Consider the following 15,842-nt stretch of genomic DNA (forward strand, 5'->3'; position numbering starts at 1 on the left):
TGACCCCACATTTCTCCTCATAGAGCCCAGCCTCCCGGATAATCTGTTCTGCAGATAGGTTGAAACAACAATTCTATAAAGTGAGCACAACCCTAATACCCAAACCAGACAAAGATGTTACCAAAAAAAGAAAACTACAGACCAATATCTTTCATGAATATAGATGCAAGAATCTAACAAAATTCTAGCCAATAGGATCCAACACTTGTTGTTGAAATAACTTCATATTGACATATTTCTTCTAGTTCTCTTTATCTGGGGTAGTCACTGCTTTTTTAGGAGAAGGATTATTTTGGTTTTTCATGATGGCTGAGATGGATTGCTGCTTTCTTGACATTATGTGAGACTTTTCTCAGTAGATGTTAGGTCACTGTAACTATTTAATGACCCAGAGTATGGCAATGTTTTGTGGAAGACCTGTATATTTGTGTTGCCTTCCTGGACTAAGGACTGAAGAGCCGAGGACCGAAGAGCAGTGATCCCCCACCACCACTACCAAAGATCCTGAATGGGAAACCAAGAATCCAGTTTTTCCCTTTTATAACTGACTTCTCCACCTCACTGGAGCTGGTCCAGCAGTCCTGCTCCCTTCTGCTTGAGACCTTAAGTGGTTCCACGAGTTGTAACTATGCAGCTGTGTTTTCCTGAGAGTACTGTGGGCACAGACCCATGCATCCCGTTTCCTGCTACACAGCCCATCCTTTAATGTTTGTGCTCTGCTGGCCTGATGGTAAAAAGTTGTGCTGTAATCCCAAAGGTATGTAATTAAATTACTCTAACTGCCCTGTAGGAGGATGGTGACAATCTACTCCAGTGTAATTTACTGCCTCAGAAAACCTGCTGAAGGGTCAGCTATAGGTCATTTCTGACTCAAAGGCACAGAACACAACAAAAAAAAATCAAAGAAGATTTTTCTTGTTGTTATGTGTTGTCAAGTCACCTATGACTCATAGCAACCCCATATACCACAGCCCTAAACCCTGCCCTATCCTGTCTCTGACACACCTATATTGATCTATCTGACAATAATCTAAATTGACTCTGTCGCACCTACCCTATTAACCCAGTCACTGAACCAATCCATCTCATTGCAGGTCTTCATCTCTTGTGCTGTCCCTCCACCCTCCCAAGCATGATGTCTCTTTCCAAGGACTACTGACCCTGCCTTGAAATATGTCCAAACTGTGTCAGACAAAACATCGGAATCCTTGCCTCCAAGAGCAGCCTGGTCTCATCTTCTCTAGGATGAAGCTGTTTGTTCTCCTAGCAGTCCATGGTATATTCAATACTCTTCTCCAGCACCAAAGCTCAAAGGCATTAATTCTCCTTCTATGATCCCTAGTCATTGTCCAGCTCTCTGATGTGTAGCAAGTAATTACAAAGACTATGACTTGGATCAGGCACATCTTAGTCTCTAGAGTGATGCTCTTCAGTACTTTGGAGAGGTCTCTGACAGGAGACTTGCCCAGAGATAGAAAAGAGAAGAAGGATCAGTAGTTGGAAACCATGGACTTGGTGACAGAAATTAAGCTGGAGATAGAATGATATTCAGTATAATTACATTTTAAAAGAAACATAAACACGGGTTATCCACATGGATTTCACCTGATGGTATGCATAGGAATCAGACTGATTACATCTGTGGAAAGAATCCCTGGAGCAGCTCAACATCAGCTGTGAAATCTAGGCCAGATGCTGATTGTGGAAAAGACCACCAAGTTCAAGCTGAAGTTGAAGAAAAGTAAATCTAATCCACAGGAACCAAAATTTAACCTTAAGTCTATCCCATTTGAATTTCAAAACCATCTCAGGAACAAGTTTGAGTCCTTGGACAACTAATGAGCAAAGACTGGTTAAGCTGTGGGAGACTATCAAGAATATCACCCAGGAAGGTTGCAAAAGGTCATTACAAGGACAGAGGAGGAAGAAAAGACCAAGATAGATGTCACAGGAGACTCTGAATATTGCACTAGAGAGTCAAGAAGCCAAAGCAAAGGGAAGAAATCAAGATATTAAGGAGCTAAAGAGAAGATTTTCAAGGACAGCGTGGGAAGACAAAGTATTACAATGAAATGTACAAAGAACTGGAGTCAGAAAATCAAATGGGCCGAACCCACTCAGCATTTCTTAAACTGAAGGAACTGAAGAACAAATTCAAGCCTCAAGTTGCAATATGCATAATTTTAAACAACATCAGAATCACTCCCGTGGCCAGACATTTCAAACCCAGATAGTCGACAAGTAGCCCAACTACCATGATTACACTAAAACAGCAGGCAAAATAAACCAAAAAAACCCTGGTGACTCTGTTTAACAAAAACAGTTGAGAGAATCCTCATTTTCTCTGGAGCACTAAAATCATATTTTAATTTTTAAGTTCCGAGTGTTCTTGTTGATTTTTATTAGCCAAGTAAGTGACACCTATTTACTTCTTGCTCATCATTTTTGTATCATTTTAGCAAGAGTTATTGATATGCTTTATTGCTTAAAATAACTAATTGAAATAAAAAAGACAAGAAATCCTTAAAGACGTCAAGGTTCTTATTAAAGTGGATAATACTTAAAAATAGGAAAAGAAATTCTAATTATTACAGTACTTGAGTTGAGCCTTTCTGCATAGATTTACTTCCTTGAGAAATTTTATCTTTTCACATGACTTTTACTTGTATTCTTAACGTTCCTATTATTCTTCTTAAGTATTTATTCATGGAGGAAAGTGAAATCATGGAATTATCACACATAGTATTGGAAAATAATAATTATATTAAAATATTAGTGGGCGTATTAAAAAGTTGCTTATCAGAAAATGCACAATAATCATGGAGAAAGCAAAAGAAAGTTAAGAAAAAAGTTCTAGAAGTTGTTAACTCTATGTCAATAAATATTCGGTACAGCATAGAGAGATATCAGTTGGCCTAGTGGACAGGAAGTGATGCTACCAAGCCAAAGGTGAGTGACTCAAATCATGGCCCTCAGGCCCATTTTTAATTTTTTTTGGTGAAACATTCTTCTAGGTTGTATTGCCCTGGTCTGCCCACTTTTCTGTGCAGAGATAACTTGTGGTTGCTGTGAAGGTGAACACTGTGACACTGATGTGTCGAATGTGAGAATCATTACCAATGGTAGACAGTGTTTAGTGGAGCTCCGTGATTAAAACAAGCTTGGAAGCAGGAGTGGCATCCACTTCCAAAACAGCTTGCCTCCCAAAACACTAAGAACCCGGAGAAAGGATCAAATTATACAAATGTCCAGGTCTTTGGTTCATAGGGTCGCTATGAGTCACCTACGATTCAATAGCATTTAACAATAACAACAACAATAACAACAAGGTCTAACATGTTTTCTCATTAATAAATATTCAATGAAGAAATAAAATGAAATAAATTGTGTATGATGACTACAGTGACTATGTAACAATGTAAATGGCAAATAGACTATAGCTGCAAAGAATTTCTCTAAGCCAGCTTTGCAAAACAAGAAGTTGTACAAAAAGCAAAATTATCAGAGAAATATAATTAAAGAAAGAGATGTGTAATTTAGGTTGCTGTATTTCAGATGAATGGTAAATAAGGGTGTCCCATGCAATTTTTCCTTTTCCTTTTATGTATAAAGGATAGGCAATTTGATAGAATTGAAGTTTATTTAGCTTTCTTATATTTTTATTTGCCAAATCTGAAAGCACTTGTGTTGGGTAGCTACCTAATAGGCTGGTGTTTCAAATCCATCAGTTGTTCCATGGGAGAAAGATGGGCAGTCTGTTCTCACTAAGATTTACAGTCTTAGAAATCCAATGAAGAGGCCATTGGTGGGAATTAATTTTACAGCAGTGGCATTGCAGTGGGTCTTATTTTTGCAGGTTCTACCTTATCCTTACATGTTCAGTTTCATGTTTAAAAAATTCCAGTTTTTGTATTTTCACACTTCAGTCATATTCCAATTATCAGTGGATGTTTGCAGTTGTTTCTCAACATTTTGAGTGCCTTCCCAACTTGTCCCTACCTCTTATACTGTAGCTAACCATGATCTGCTATTGTTCATAGTTTCCAAGGCCTGTTACTTCAGAAATGAGGGTTCAGTCCTGCTCCTTAGACTGTCGTGATCTGGGAGCTGTGCTGAAACCTGTCCACTAGGGGTGACTCTACTGGCATTTTAAACACCAGTGGCATAGCATAGCTTCCACAACAACCCACAAGTTACGTCAGTACAGCAAACTTCCAAGTTCCATACTATTAAGAGCAAACACTATCAAACAAGCATATGGGCACTTAAACTCTGACATAAATAGCAACATGAAATCACTCCCTCAATTCAGTGAACTGCCAGATAGATGTTGTATCTCTAGCAGCAAGCCATAGACACAATCATGCATACAAATGCAATGTCACAAGGCAGGCCTCTCTGGCCCTGCCTGAGGAGATGTAACAGAAAAATGCCTCTTCCCTAATCTATGCTGGCTTCTCCTCTGGAGACCTACCAGCCAGAAGTGCAATACACTATGGGAAAAGTCTTTTTTTTTCTCTTCTTTTTCTCTCCATTTTTTATAGTCATTTAATGAAAGTTTAGAGAAAAGTTGGATTTTCATTCATTCATGGCTGCACATTTTCCTCCCTACCACCCCCAGTTCGCTTAAAAAAATTCATTGTTGCTTAAATTCCTCTCTTCCCCCAGCCCCACCTCGAGTGCACTTTGAAAAGTCTCAAATGATCCAAGAAGCATCAAAAGAAGATGGAGTTAATACAGCGGGGCACTATACCAAAAATAATTGGTACCAGGTCAATTCACTGGAAGAAGTCCATATTTGTTCACATTCCCAAGAAAGGTGATCCAACAGAATGTGTAAATTACAAAAAAAAATCATTAATATCGCATGCAAACAAAATAATGCAGAAGACAATTTTAAAATGACTAGAATAGTACATAGAGAACTGTCAGAAGTTAAAAATGGGTTTAGAAGAAGCTGCACTACCAGGGATGTCATTGTTCGTGTCCAATGGATCCTGGCTGAAAGGAGAGAATATCAGAATGTCTGTGTTTCATTGATTATGCAAAGTCATTTGACTGTGTGGATCATAACAAATTATGGCTAACATTGAAAAGAATGGGAATTCCAGAACACTTACTTATGTTTATACAAAATCGATATCTAGATCAAGAAGCTGTTGTACTAACAGAGCAAGCATTTGGTTTAAAATCAAGAAAGGTGTGCATCAGGGCTGTATCCTTCCTCCGCACCTACTGAATTTGTATGTTGAGAAAATCATTCACGAAACCCAGATTTTATGAAGATGAACGTGGCATCAAGATTGGAGCCAGACTCATCAACAATCTTCATTATGCAGGTGATGTAACTTTACTTTTTGAAAGTGAGGAGGACTTAAGGCATTTGCTGCAGAAGATCAAAGACTACATCATTTATAAGGTTTATAATTCAACCTCATAAAAAGAAAAAGACCACTAGGCCAATAGACAACATCATAATCAAAAAGGAGAAAAGACTGACATCATCAATAATTTCATTTTGCTTGAATCCACAATCTTTTGGAACTAGCACCTTTGGAACTAGCAGCCAGGAAATCAGAAGACATACTGTATTGGAAAAGTCTGCTGTCAGAGACCTCTCTAAAGTACTGAAGAGCAATGATATCAGCTTAAAGAATAAAGTACACCAGATTCAAATCAACTGCTATGCATTTGAGAGCTGGACAATGAATAATGAGAGAAGAATTATTATCTTTGAGTCGTAGTGTTGGAATAGAGTACGGACTATCCCATGGACAACCAAAAGAACATATCTTGGAGAAGGGGGAGCTAGAATGCTCTTTGGAAGCAGGAATGGTGAAGCTTCATCTTCATCTTACATACTATGGGCATGTTGTTAGTAGAGACTATTCCTTGGAAAGGGACATCATGCTTAGAAAGATGGCGTGTATGCTTATAAAGATGGAGTATAGACAAAAGAGAGGTGAGATGGATTGACACAGCGATTGTGGCAGTGGGCTCAAGCGTGTGGGAAATGATAAAGTTGGAAGAGAATAAGACAGAGTTCAGATTTGTTGTTCATACAGTAACTATTAGTTGTACAAAACTCAGTAGTAACAACAACCTTATGTCGGATATTGTGTGGTTACATGCCATAAAGTTGCATATAACTCAGAGTGACCCTGTGGACAATAGATCTGAACTATGCTAAGAAAGGTGCAAGATTGATGAATAAAAGACCATTAACAAGATTATTGACACAGTTGTTTCAGCAATGGCTCAATTATACCAGAAATTATGAAGACGGCAAAGGGTAGGGCAGGATTCACATCATACTGTATGAGTCAAGATAAATCGCATTTATATCTCACATTTACCTCTGTTTATAAAAAGGGAGAATCTCTCACATAATTACAATTAAAAATCCTGAATTAAAAATCATACTATTAAAAATATTTTTAATACAGAGACCAGACAATTGGGAAATAATATTTATATGATCAGTGGTAAAAACATCTAGCAGAAAAGTTGGTATTATTAATACCAGGAAAAGGAACATTAAACAAAAAATCAAACTGAGCCCTTTTTGATCATGTTGTTGTTCTGTGCCGTCAAGTCGCTTGCAATTCATAGCGACCCTATGTACAACAGCCCTAAACTCTGTTCTATCCTGTGCCAATCTCACTGCCTCTGACACACCCATCCCGATTATGCCAATCACTGAATCAATCCACCTCAAAGAGGGTCTTCCCCTCCTGCACCGCCCCTCCACCCTCCCAAGCATGATGTCTCTCTTCTCACAACATGTCCAAAGTATGTAAGACGAAGCACCAGAATCCTTGCCTCCAAGGAGCCACCTGGTTTAACCCTCTTCAGGATGAATCTGTTTGTTTTCTTGGCAGTCCACGGTACATTCAATACTCCTCCAGCACCACAGCTCAAAGGCATCAATTCTCCTTCTATCCTCTCATCTGTCATTGTCCAGCTCTCTGATGCATAACAAGTGATTGTAAAGATCATAGCCTGTATTAGACATACCTTAATCTCCAGAGTGACACCATTGCTCTTCAGTACCCTGGAGAGGTCTCTAACAGCAGACTTTCCCATCATAATATGTTTTTTAATTTCCTGGCTACTGGTGCCAAGAGTGTTGACCGTGGAGCTAAGCAGACTAAAGCTATTAACAATCTCAATCTCTTCACCATCCATCCTGATGCTGCCAATTGGTCCAGTGGTGAGAATCTTTGTCTTCTTGACATTGAGCTTCAATCCATACTGAAGGCTGCAGTCTTTGACCCTCTGCAGCAAGCATTTGGCCGGGGCCAAAAAATAGAGAAGCGACTCGCGAGAAAAGATTTACCATGCCCACAGGTACAAAAAGCAGATGCTGCGCCAATACAATCTACACACCAGTTCTATAGGACACATCAACCTCCCTTCAGAGACATTACCACTAAACTTAAGAGACACTGTCCATAGCATAAAAAATTGTCATCAGCTGAAAATTAGAAAGTTTTGACCCTAAAAAATAGAAAAACTGGAGTAAGCTTATGTACTGCTTCATGGCTAACAATGCACATGAAAGTGATGTGGGGTGTATTCTCTCAGTAAATAAAGCCCAGATACCGAAGAGAGAATGGCATGCGGGGATAGGTGGTTACCATCAATCAACTGGGAACAGTGGTGAGCAAGGGCTTCATGCAGTAAATCTTTATATTAAATAGAAAGAGAAGGCTTTGAAAAAAATCAATTAAAGAAATATAAATTTGAACATTCACAATTATGATCATTATCCTCTACCTGAAGGAAAGAGCCTGAATAGCATAGTGCCTAATGTATAGGGCTAAAAACTAGAAAATTAGACCTTCTAATCAACCAGCTCCTCCAAGAGAAAGATGGACCCTATCCTCAAAATTTTACCAGTTAAAACCTGATAGAGGACAAGGAAAAGTTGGAATTAACTTGAAAACAGGGGGTATAATAGGGAGAAAAAATTGAGAAGCGTATTTCCCTGGAGAATAAGTAGAGCAGGATATCTACTTATAATTTAGCCTTACAAATTTAGTCTACAAAGCCTGTGGAGAAAGCCTGTGCTAATCACCAGATAGGCCTGCAGGAGAATTATCACTATTCAGAGCCTCACTGGAAGAAATAGCCAAGTAAGAGGCTGAAGGAATCACCAAAGATAGAATTGTTGTTGATTATGTTGATGTTAGGTGTCATCAAGTCAAGTATGATTCATGGTGACCCTATGAACAGATCAGAACCTTGTCCTATCCTTGTCCCACTCCATGATCTCCAACATGCTTGAGCCCATTGCACAGGACTTGTTGCTGTGTTCTGTCAAGTGGGATCTGGCCCTTAGCTGACTCTCCAATGGGTTTCCAGAGGTAGTAATCATGCGGGAGGAGATTGTCCATCCTTCTCCTCTGGAGCAGCTGGTAGACTTGAACCACATGTCTTTGGGATTGTAGCGCAGCAGTTACCACTAAAGCACTAGTTGTGTTGTTGTTGTGAGGTGCCATTGAGTCACTTGTGACTCACAGCAACCCTATGTACAACAGCCCTGGCACCAGCTCTACCCTGTGCCAACTTTACTGTCTCTGGCACACCTACTCTCATTACTCCATTCACTAAATCAATCCATCTCAATGGTCTTCCTCTCTTTCACTGTCCCTCCCTCCTTCCAAGCTTCATGTCCCTCTCCAAGGACTGGTCTCTCTTTGCAACATAAGCAAAGTATGTTAGAGGAAGCCTCAGAGTCCTTGCCTCCAAGGAGCAGCCTGGCAGTCCACGGTATATTCAACACTTTTCTCTAGTACTACAGCTCAGAAGCATCAATTGTCTCTTATTTCTAGTGATTGTCCAGATTTCTGATGCATAGCAAGCAATTGCAAAGACTATGGCCTGGATTAGGTCACCTTAGTCTCCAGACTGACGTCGTTGCTCTCAGTACTCTGCATAGGTCCCTGACAGCCAACTTTCCCAATGCAATTCATGTCCTGATTTCCTGGCTGCTAGTACCAAGGGTGTTGATTGTGGAGCCAAAAGTGAATATAAAAAAATCCCACAATTAACAAAATATTCTCATTTTAAATTAAGACAGACTTTGATCCTATGCTTGCATGACTTGCTTCATTTGCTCACCTGCTCCTAACAACAACCAGCAGCTCTGGTAGTCTAGTGGTAAGGAAATGTGCTTCCAACTCAAAGGCAGGTTTTTCTAATACACTAGCTGCTCTGTGGAGAGAAAGATGGGCAATTTCCTCTGTGATTTATAATCTCAAATCATAGTGGAGAGTCCCCTAGGTGTCAGATCCTACTAGAGGGCAATGGAGGAGACAGAATCCTGAGGAGCTTCAGGGGCTTCCCCATGAGCTCAATGCCTAGCTTGTTGAAGAGAATCATCTTCAACAGAAACTCTGCCTCCTCCACTCGCAAAAGTACAGTTAACTATATGTACCCATACACATTAACTGCTCCCTGCTGTGAACCTATTGTGAACTGTCAACTCTGCCTCAAAGAAATAAATCCCTGCTTGTGCATATTTAGCAATGCTGATCTTGTCTTCACAGGCAACTTAACACAATCTAAAATATAAAAAGATATTTCCCAATTACATTGTGTTTTCTGTGGTCAGATGATGAAATCTTCTCTGGAACTGTGGTCTGCAGAACTTTTTTATGAGAATCTAAAAGAAAAATAAGCAGTATTATTTTAATACTTGTAATTTATTATCCACTTATAAAGTCTAAGTATGTTCAGTCTCTTCCTGTAAAGAATTATCACTGCAGAAACCAGATGGAGATGTGAGGCTGAATACACCCTCCTGAAGTGAATTGGGGGCTCTCCTTTTCCATTGCCCTTCTGATTATTCCTACCTACAAATTTCTGAGCCCTTTTCTGAATCTCTGCCAAGATCTCGTTTGTATTTTCCCTCTGCCACTGTCTCTTTCTCTGACACACACACATTGATGGTTAAATAACTTCACTTTAGTGACACCGATTAAGAAATCTATTGCTTGAAAAGTAGTAAAAATGGGGAAACACTGGAGCATCAGGAAAGCCAGATCATGTGCAGGACAAAAGAGCTCGACTATTGACTACAGATGTAAAATATAGATTTATTTCAATGGAGCAAACAGGTGGAGGATGGTCTTTGTCAAATCAGGGACTGATTATAAAATGTCTCCCTTATTCCTGGAATAAAAGAGTTCTGAATGAATACAAGCCCACATTTTCCCTTTTTGCCTATTTTACTGTTAAAGAAATTATCCCAGAAGAGTGAAAAGATTTTTTTAATTGTTATTTTTATGAGTTTATAGATACGTTGGATTTTCATTCATTCATCACTGTACATTTTAACACCCTCTCCCTCTCTTTCCCTTCTCCCAGTTCACTTTTCATTTCCCTTCTTGGTCACAATCTCTGAAGGCTACAGTAAGAGTTAAAAGCAGGTCGGGTGAGCACAGAGGCCTATTGCTAGACCCTGTGGAGGGGTGAAAAGGAGAGGACTCCGCCTGGAACAAAGCCCCCTTAAAAGCCCGGGTTTGGGCAGGAGCAAGGGGCAGGCAAGTATTCAGATTTACCGTGGTCAGCGTACAGTTGGGCAAATCCGGTGAGAAGGACTAGAAGAAGGATCATGGCTCCGCTGGACTGGAGCTCCGCCTGAGTAACAGCAGTTGAGGTTGAGGTGAGTCTGCGCACAAGCTCGAGCCAGACTTGAGTGCACGAGACGCCGCGAAAGTTGAGCAAACGAGCTGCTGGTAGCAGAGCGGAGACAATCCAGAGAAGAAATAGGTCGCAGAGGGTTCTAGTCCACCGCAGAGGAGGGATATTCAGAGGGCAGCTCTCCAAACATTAGGTCCCTGGAGTTACAGTGTGGGCAACCAGATCGAGAACCTCCCCCAGAAATAAACAGTAAAAATAAACAGAAAATACAAAGGTAAAATAAAAGACAAAAAGAATATAACTGTCAATATCTATATAATGACAGTTTCAGAAGGAGAGAGAAAACTCCTCAATAATTAATAGGAAATTACAAACTGGGCATTAATGTGGGGGCGGGGCAGGAATGGAGGAATGGAAACCCACATGAAATTTCAAATACTAGCAAATAGAAAATTCTAACAACTTCCCGGGGGTGGAGGGAACACCAGACAAACAGATAACATAACAAGGAGCAAGAATCAGATCAACATTTATATCTATAATTGTTGCAAAAGACAATGGGTTAATAACACTAAAATGTTGACTGGGCAACACACTAAAATATTATTCAAGTGGTACAACTTTGTTTTAATTTTTTTTTTAAGTTTGTATGTTTAAAAAATTTTTGTCACAAAAATCCATATTGGAGAGGCATTTTATGAATTTATCAAATGGTAAGACAAAAAAGAGAGATCACAATGATAATTTTCTTGAGAAACTTGTTATGTATTTAACAATAAAAAGGTTACATGAAAACAAGAACATATATCTTCTAATGGCTCATAATAAAATTTGGGGCAATATTAACTTGATGGTGAGATGGAGAAAAGGAGATGCCAAAAGAACATCCATTGTTTCCTTAGTAAAATAATGAACACTGCATTTGGAATAGTTGTAGGGAAGAACTACTTAAAAAGGAATAGATGTTTAGGCATTAATTATATGACAACAGTATAGATTAAGAGACACATAGTACAGTGAACTTGGGAAGGAAGAGGGTATTATGAGACAATTAATGATTTCTTTTTTAAGTAGAGAGGAAAATGTACAACAATGAATGAATATCCAACTTTTCTGTTTGTTGTTGTTGTTATGTGCTGTCAAGTCACCTGCAACCCATAGTGACCAACAGCTCTGAGCCCTCCTCTAATTTGAGCTGACCTTATTGTCTCTGACACACCTACCCCCATTACCCCAGTCACTGACTCAATCCATCTTATTGAGGGTCTTCCTCTCCTGCGCTGTCCCTCTACTTTCCCAAGCATGAACCCTCTCCAAGGATTGGTCCCTCCTTGCAACTTGTCCAAAGTATGTCAGATAAGCTTCAGAATCCTTGCCTCCAAGAAGCAGCTTGGTTTTACCCTCTCTAGGACTAACCTGTTGTACTCCTGGCAGTCCGTGGCATATTCAATTCTCTTCTCCAGCACCACAACTCAAATGCATCCATTTTCCTTCTATCAACCCTTCTATCATTCCTAGTGATTGTCAAGTTTAAACCTGTACATGAGTAATCAACAGTCTGTTTTACAGTCAGTTCCTGGCCTGGTTTTGACTGTTGATATTAAGCTACCTCAACTATTTTCCCCCCCACAGATGTAGTTAATCTGATTTCTGTGTTGTCCATCAGGTTAGGTAAAAACTGCTAATCTTAAAGAAAATATTTAAGTCATCAATGAGTTAATTTTACTAGAATCCATGATCAACACCCATAGTGGCAACAGTTAAGAAATCAAAAGATGTGTTGCGTGGGAGAAATCTGCTGTCAAGAACTTCTATAAAAGGCTAAAGAGTAGGTAATATAGGATTAAAGACTAAGATGCACCTAATCCGAGCCATGGTGTTTTTAATTGCTTCCTAGGCATATGAAAGTCAAATAAACAATAAGGAAGACCAAAGAACAGCAACAACATTGAATTGGTGTTAGAAAAGAGTTTAATAACCTAAGGACTGCCGATAGAACTCAAAAATCTTTCTTAGAAGGAGTGCAACCAGGGTACACCTTAGAGTCAAGAATATTGAAACATCATATATTTTGGGCATGTTATAAAGGGGCCAGTCTTTATAAAAACACATCATGATAAAAAAGGTAGGGTCAGAAAAAAAAAAAGTACAGCCCTTCTGGAGATGGACCAAGACAGTGACTATAACAACGGGCTTAAGGATGGCAGGGATTGTTGCACAAGATCTGTTGTTCATGGGTGGCTCTAAGTCATGGTTGACTTTTGTTATTGTTGAGTACTGTTGAGTACCATAGAGTCAGAACCAACCCAAAGCTGACCCTCTGAGGGGTTTACAGAGGCCATTAATCATACGGGAGGAGGTTGCCATCTTTTACCCGTCGAGCAGCTGGTGGATTCGAACCATGTGCCTATGAAAATGCAGCACAACTTCTTACCACTAGGCCACCATGGTTGACTAGACAGTACATAACAGTGACAACAATAAATATAGAGGCAGCTTTATATCAGAATTAGGCTATTCATAAAATTTTAAAAAAAGATGTTTTTATCTTTGTCAACTAACTATAAAAATATGGCCATAAAACAAAACTGAGTTTTGAGGCAGAAAAAAATAGAAACTAAAAGAAGGACAATTTTATTCTCTTGGTGACATAAGGAGAGGCCCTAATGGGTTTCTTATACTTTCAAAATTCATAGGTAAGGTGTCTAAAATACTACCTTTCTCAAAGCCATCATAGAACAAATATAAAGAGCTAAATTATGCAAAGGTACTGATAAAATGTGTAATTTTCTTATTCTTGCAGTTGTGTAGTTGTGGCCCAACTGTCAGACTTAGAACCCAGATAAAATTATAGAAACTAGCTATCACCTAGTCATCTGCTACAGCATCTTTGTTGTGTGTTGTGGAATTGATTCAGACTAAAGGATTCAATTCAGATTCTCGCATCTATAAGATTTTCCGATGCGCTAGAGATTTTTAAATAACATTTGTTCCTTGCCAAATAGCTATCAAAGAATTCAGTAAAACAGCATCTTTTCTAACGATCATCATCTGAGAATTTGAAAACCTACACAAAATTATAACACACAGCAGGATGTTGTTGTTGTAGTTGGTATGTGCTGTCGAATTGCTTGCGACTCATAGCCACCCTATGTACAGCAGCCCTAAACTCTGCTCTGTCCTGTGCTAATCGCACTGTCTCCAATACACCCTCCCAATTACCCCAGTCATTGAATCAATCCACCTCATAGAGTGTCTTCCCCTCCTGCATTGTCCCTCCACCCTCCCAAGCATGATGTCCCTCTCCAAGGACCAGTCACTCCTTACAACATGTCCATATTATGTTAGACAAAGCCTCAGAATCCTTGCCTCCAAGGAGCCACCTGGTTTAATCCTCTCCATGATGAATGTGTTTGTTTTCCTAGCAGTCCATGATACTCTCAATACTCTTCTCCAGCAACACAGCTCAAAGGCATCAATTCTCCTTCTATCCTCCCTAGCCATTGTCCAACTCTCTGAAGCATAAGAAATGATTTAAAAGATCATGGCCTGTATCACAGCAGGATAGCTTTAGATATATGTTAACCTCTTAATGTGGTGTCTGTAATTTGGTTGGCAATCATTGATGTAAGCCTTACATTCTCTGGGCATATTAACAAATAAGCTAATCCAAACGTTATTGAAAAAAAGAGAGAGATTTAGTAATTACACGTGTTTGTGCAGTATCACCGTCTGTCTTTGGTATCTGTCCAAATCTTCTGCAGTACTATAATTGACAGAAATGGTATTTCAGAATCTACAGTAAAAAGAAGAGATAGGGACATTTCCCAGTATTCTTATTCTTACCTTTTTTCCTCAATACCTTATTTTCTCATCTCCCTTTTATCTAATTCAAAGACACAAACACACATATGCACACCCACCAAATACAGTTAATTCAGGAAGCTTCTTCCCTAGAAGAGAAAGTAAGGACATAGGTTTCTGGACCTCACCCATGCTCACTCCTCCCCAGCTTACTTAGGAGCTGCTTGTCTGCTCAAGATAGTTATTTGTCCCAGTTTCACAACTAACTCCCCTCTCCCCTTCACCCCCAAGTACTGAAACAGGGCAACTGGCATCTTTTCCTAATCTCTCCATGGCAGATCTCTTTCCAACCCAGATTGAGCTCTTGGAACAAGAAAAGAATGCCCACCCACACCCTGAGCCCTCAGTAAGGCAGCTCTTCCAAGAAGCAGAGCATAGGGCATATCACCTACTGTGATCTGCAGAGGTCAGCCAGCCAAGGCCCAAGAGGAGCAGCAAGAGAGGCAACATTGCTGACCTGCTTCTACGCTGGGACCCTGAAGTTGGAGACTGAACAATGGCAGCTCATGACCACCAGGGGGCATTGTGCTCTCTTTTTCTCTCTGAGTCCAGGAGGACAGCAAGGTCCTTGGGGTTGTAGGTCTTGGCTTTATGGCACCCTGCCTGGCCTGAGCTCCGTGGTCAGGTGGACTCCAAAATGTACAACCTCGGGGAAGCCCAACACGCACTCTGCTGCTGCATTCAAAGACACATAAGGGAGCCAGTACTTTTGCACATTTGGGCTTCCTTTAAAAAAAAAAAACTAATTTTAATGAAAGTTTACAGAGACAAGGTTTCCAGTCATTCATTGTTGTATTTTTCTCCCTGCCCACCCCCTCTCCCCACTTCACTCTTCTCCTTGAAAAGTAAAAGAAAAAGTCTTACATTGTTAGGCAATCCCTCCCCCAAGTACCCTCCAATTTGCAGACTTCATTCTGGACTCCTGTAATGACAAAAATACCCAGTCATATATCCCTTTTAAACAGTTTTCTCCCTCATCTGTTTCAATGCAGTATACATAATTCCTCCCCAGCCTGGTACTAGTACAATGACAGACAGATAGATCAATGGAATAGAATTGAGAATCCAGAAATCCACACATCTACATAAGATCAAATGATTTTCAACAAAGAGATTAAATCAGTTAAGTGGGGAAATGGCAGCCTTTTAAACAAATGGTGCTGGCAAAATTTGAAAACTGAAAGCAAAGAATACCAGAAGAATGGCTATCTGTGTTTCATTGATTATGCAAAGGCATTTGACTGTGTGGATGATAACAAACTGTGGCTGACTCTGAGAAGAATGGGAATCCCAGAACATTTAATCGTGCTAATGCGAAACCTATACTT

General features: G+C 39.8%; 1 protein-coding gene across 1 annotated transcript in view; it reads right to left on the minus strand.

Annotated features, from left to right (window-relative positions):
• Window positions 1–15,842, minus strand: part of LOC102846892 (disintegrin and metalloproteinase domain-containing protein 5-like) — a 131,671-nt gene that overhangs the window by 111,658 nt on the left and 4,171 nt on the right. The window contains exons 2-4 of the mRNA XM_006900304.1: window positions 14,972–15,240; window positions 10,569–10,742; window positions 9,600–9,670 (exon numbers count right to left, since the gene is read on the minus strand). Coding sequence (XP_006900366.1) covers window positions 9,600–9,670; window positions 10,569–10,742; window positions 14,972–15,240 — 514 coding nt within the window. The remainder of the gene's footprint in view (window positions 1–9,599; window positions 9,671–10,568; window positions 10,743–14,971; window positions 15,241–15,842) is intronic.

The sequence above is a fragment of the Elephantulus edwardii genome, unplaced genomic scaffold, assembly GCF_000299155.1.
Source record: "Elephantulus edwardii isolate Elephantulus edwardi_28Jun2011 unplaced genomic scaffold, EleEdw1.0 scaffold00279, whole genome shotgun sequence".
NCBI lineage: Eukaryota > Metazoa > Chordata > Mammalia > Macroscelidea > Macroscelididae > Elephantulus > Elephantulus edwardii.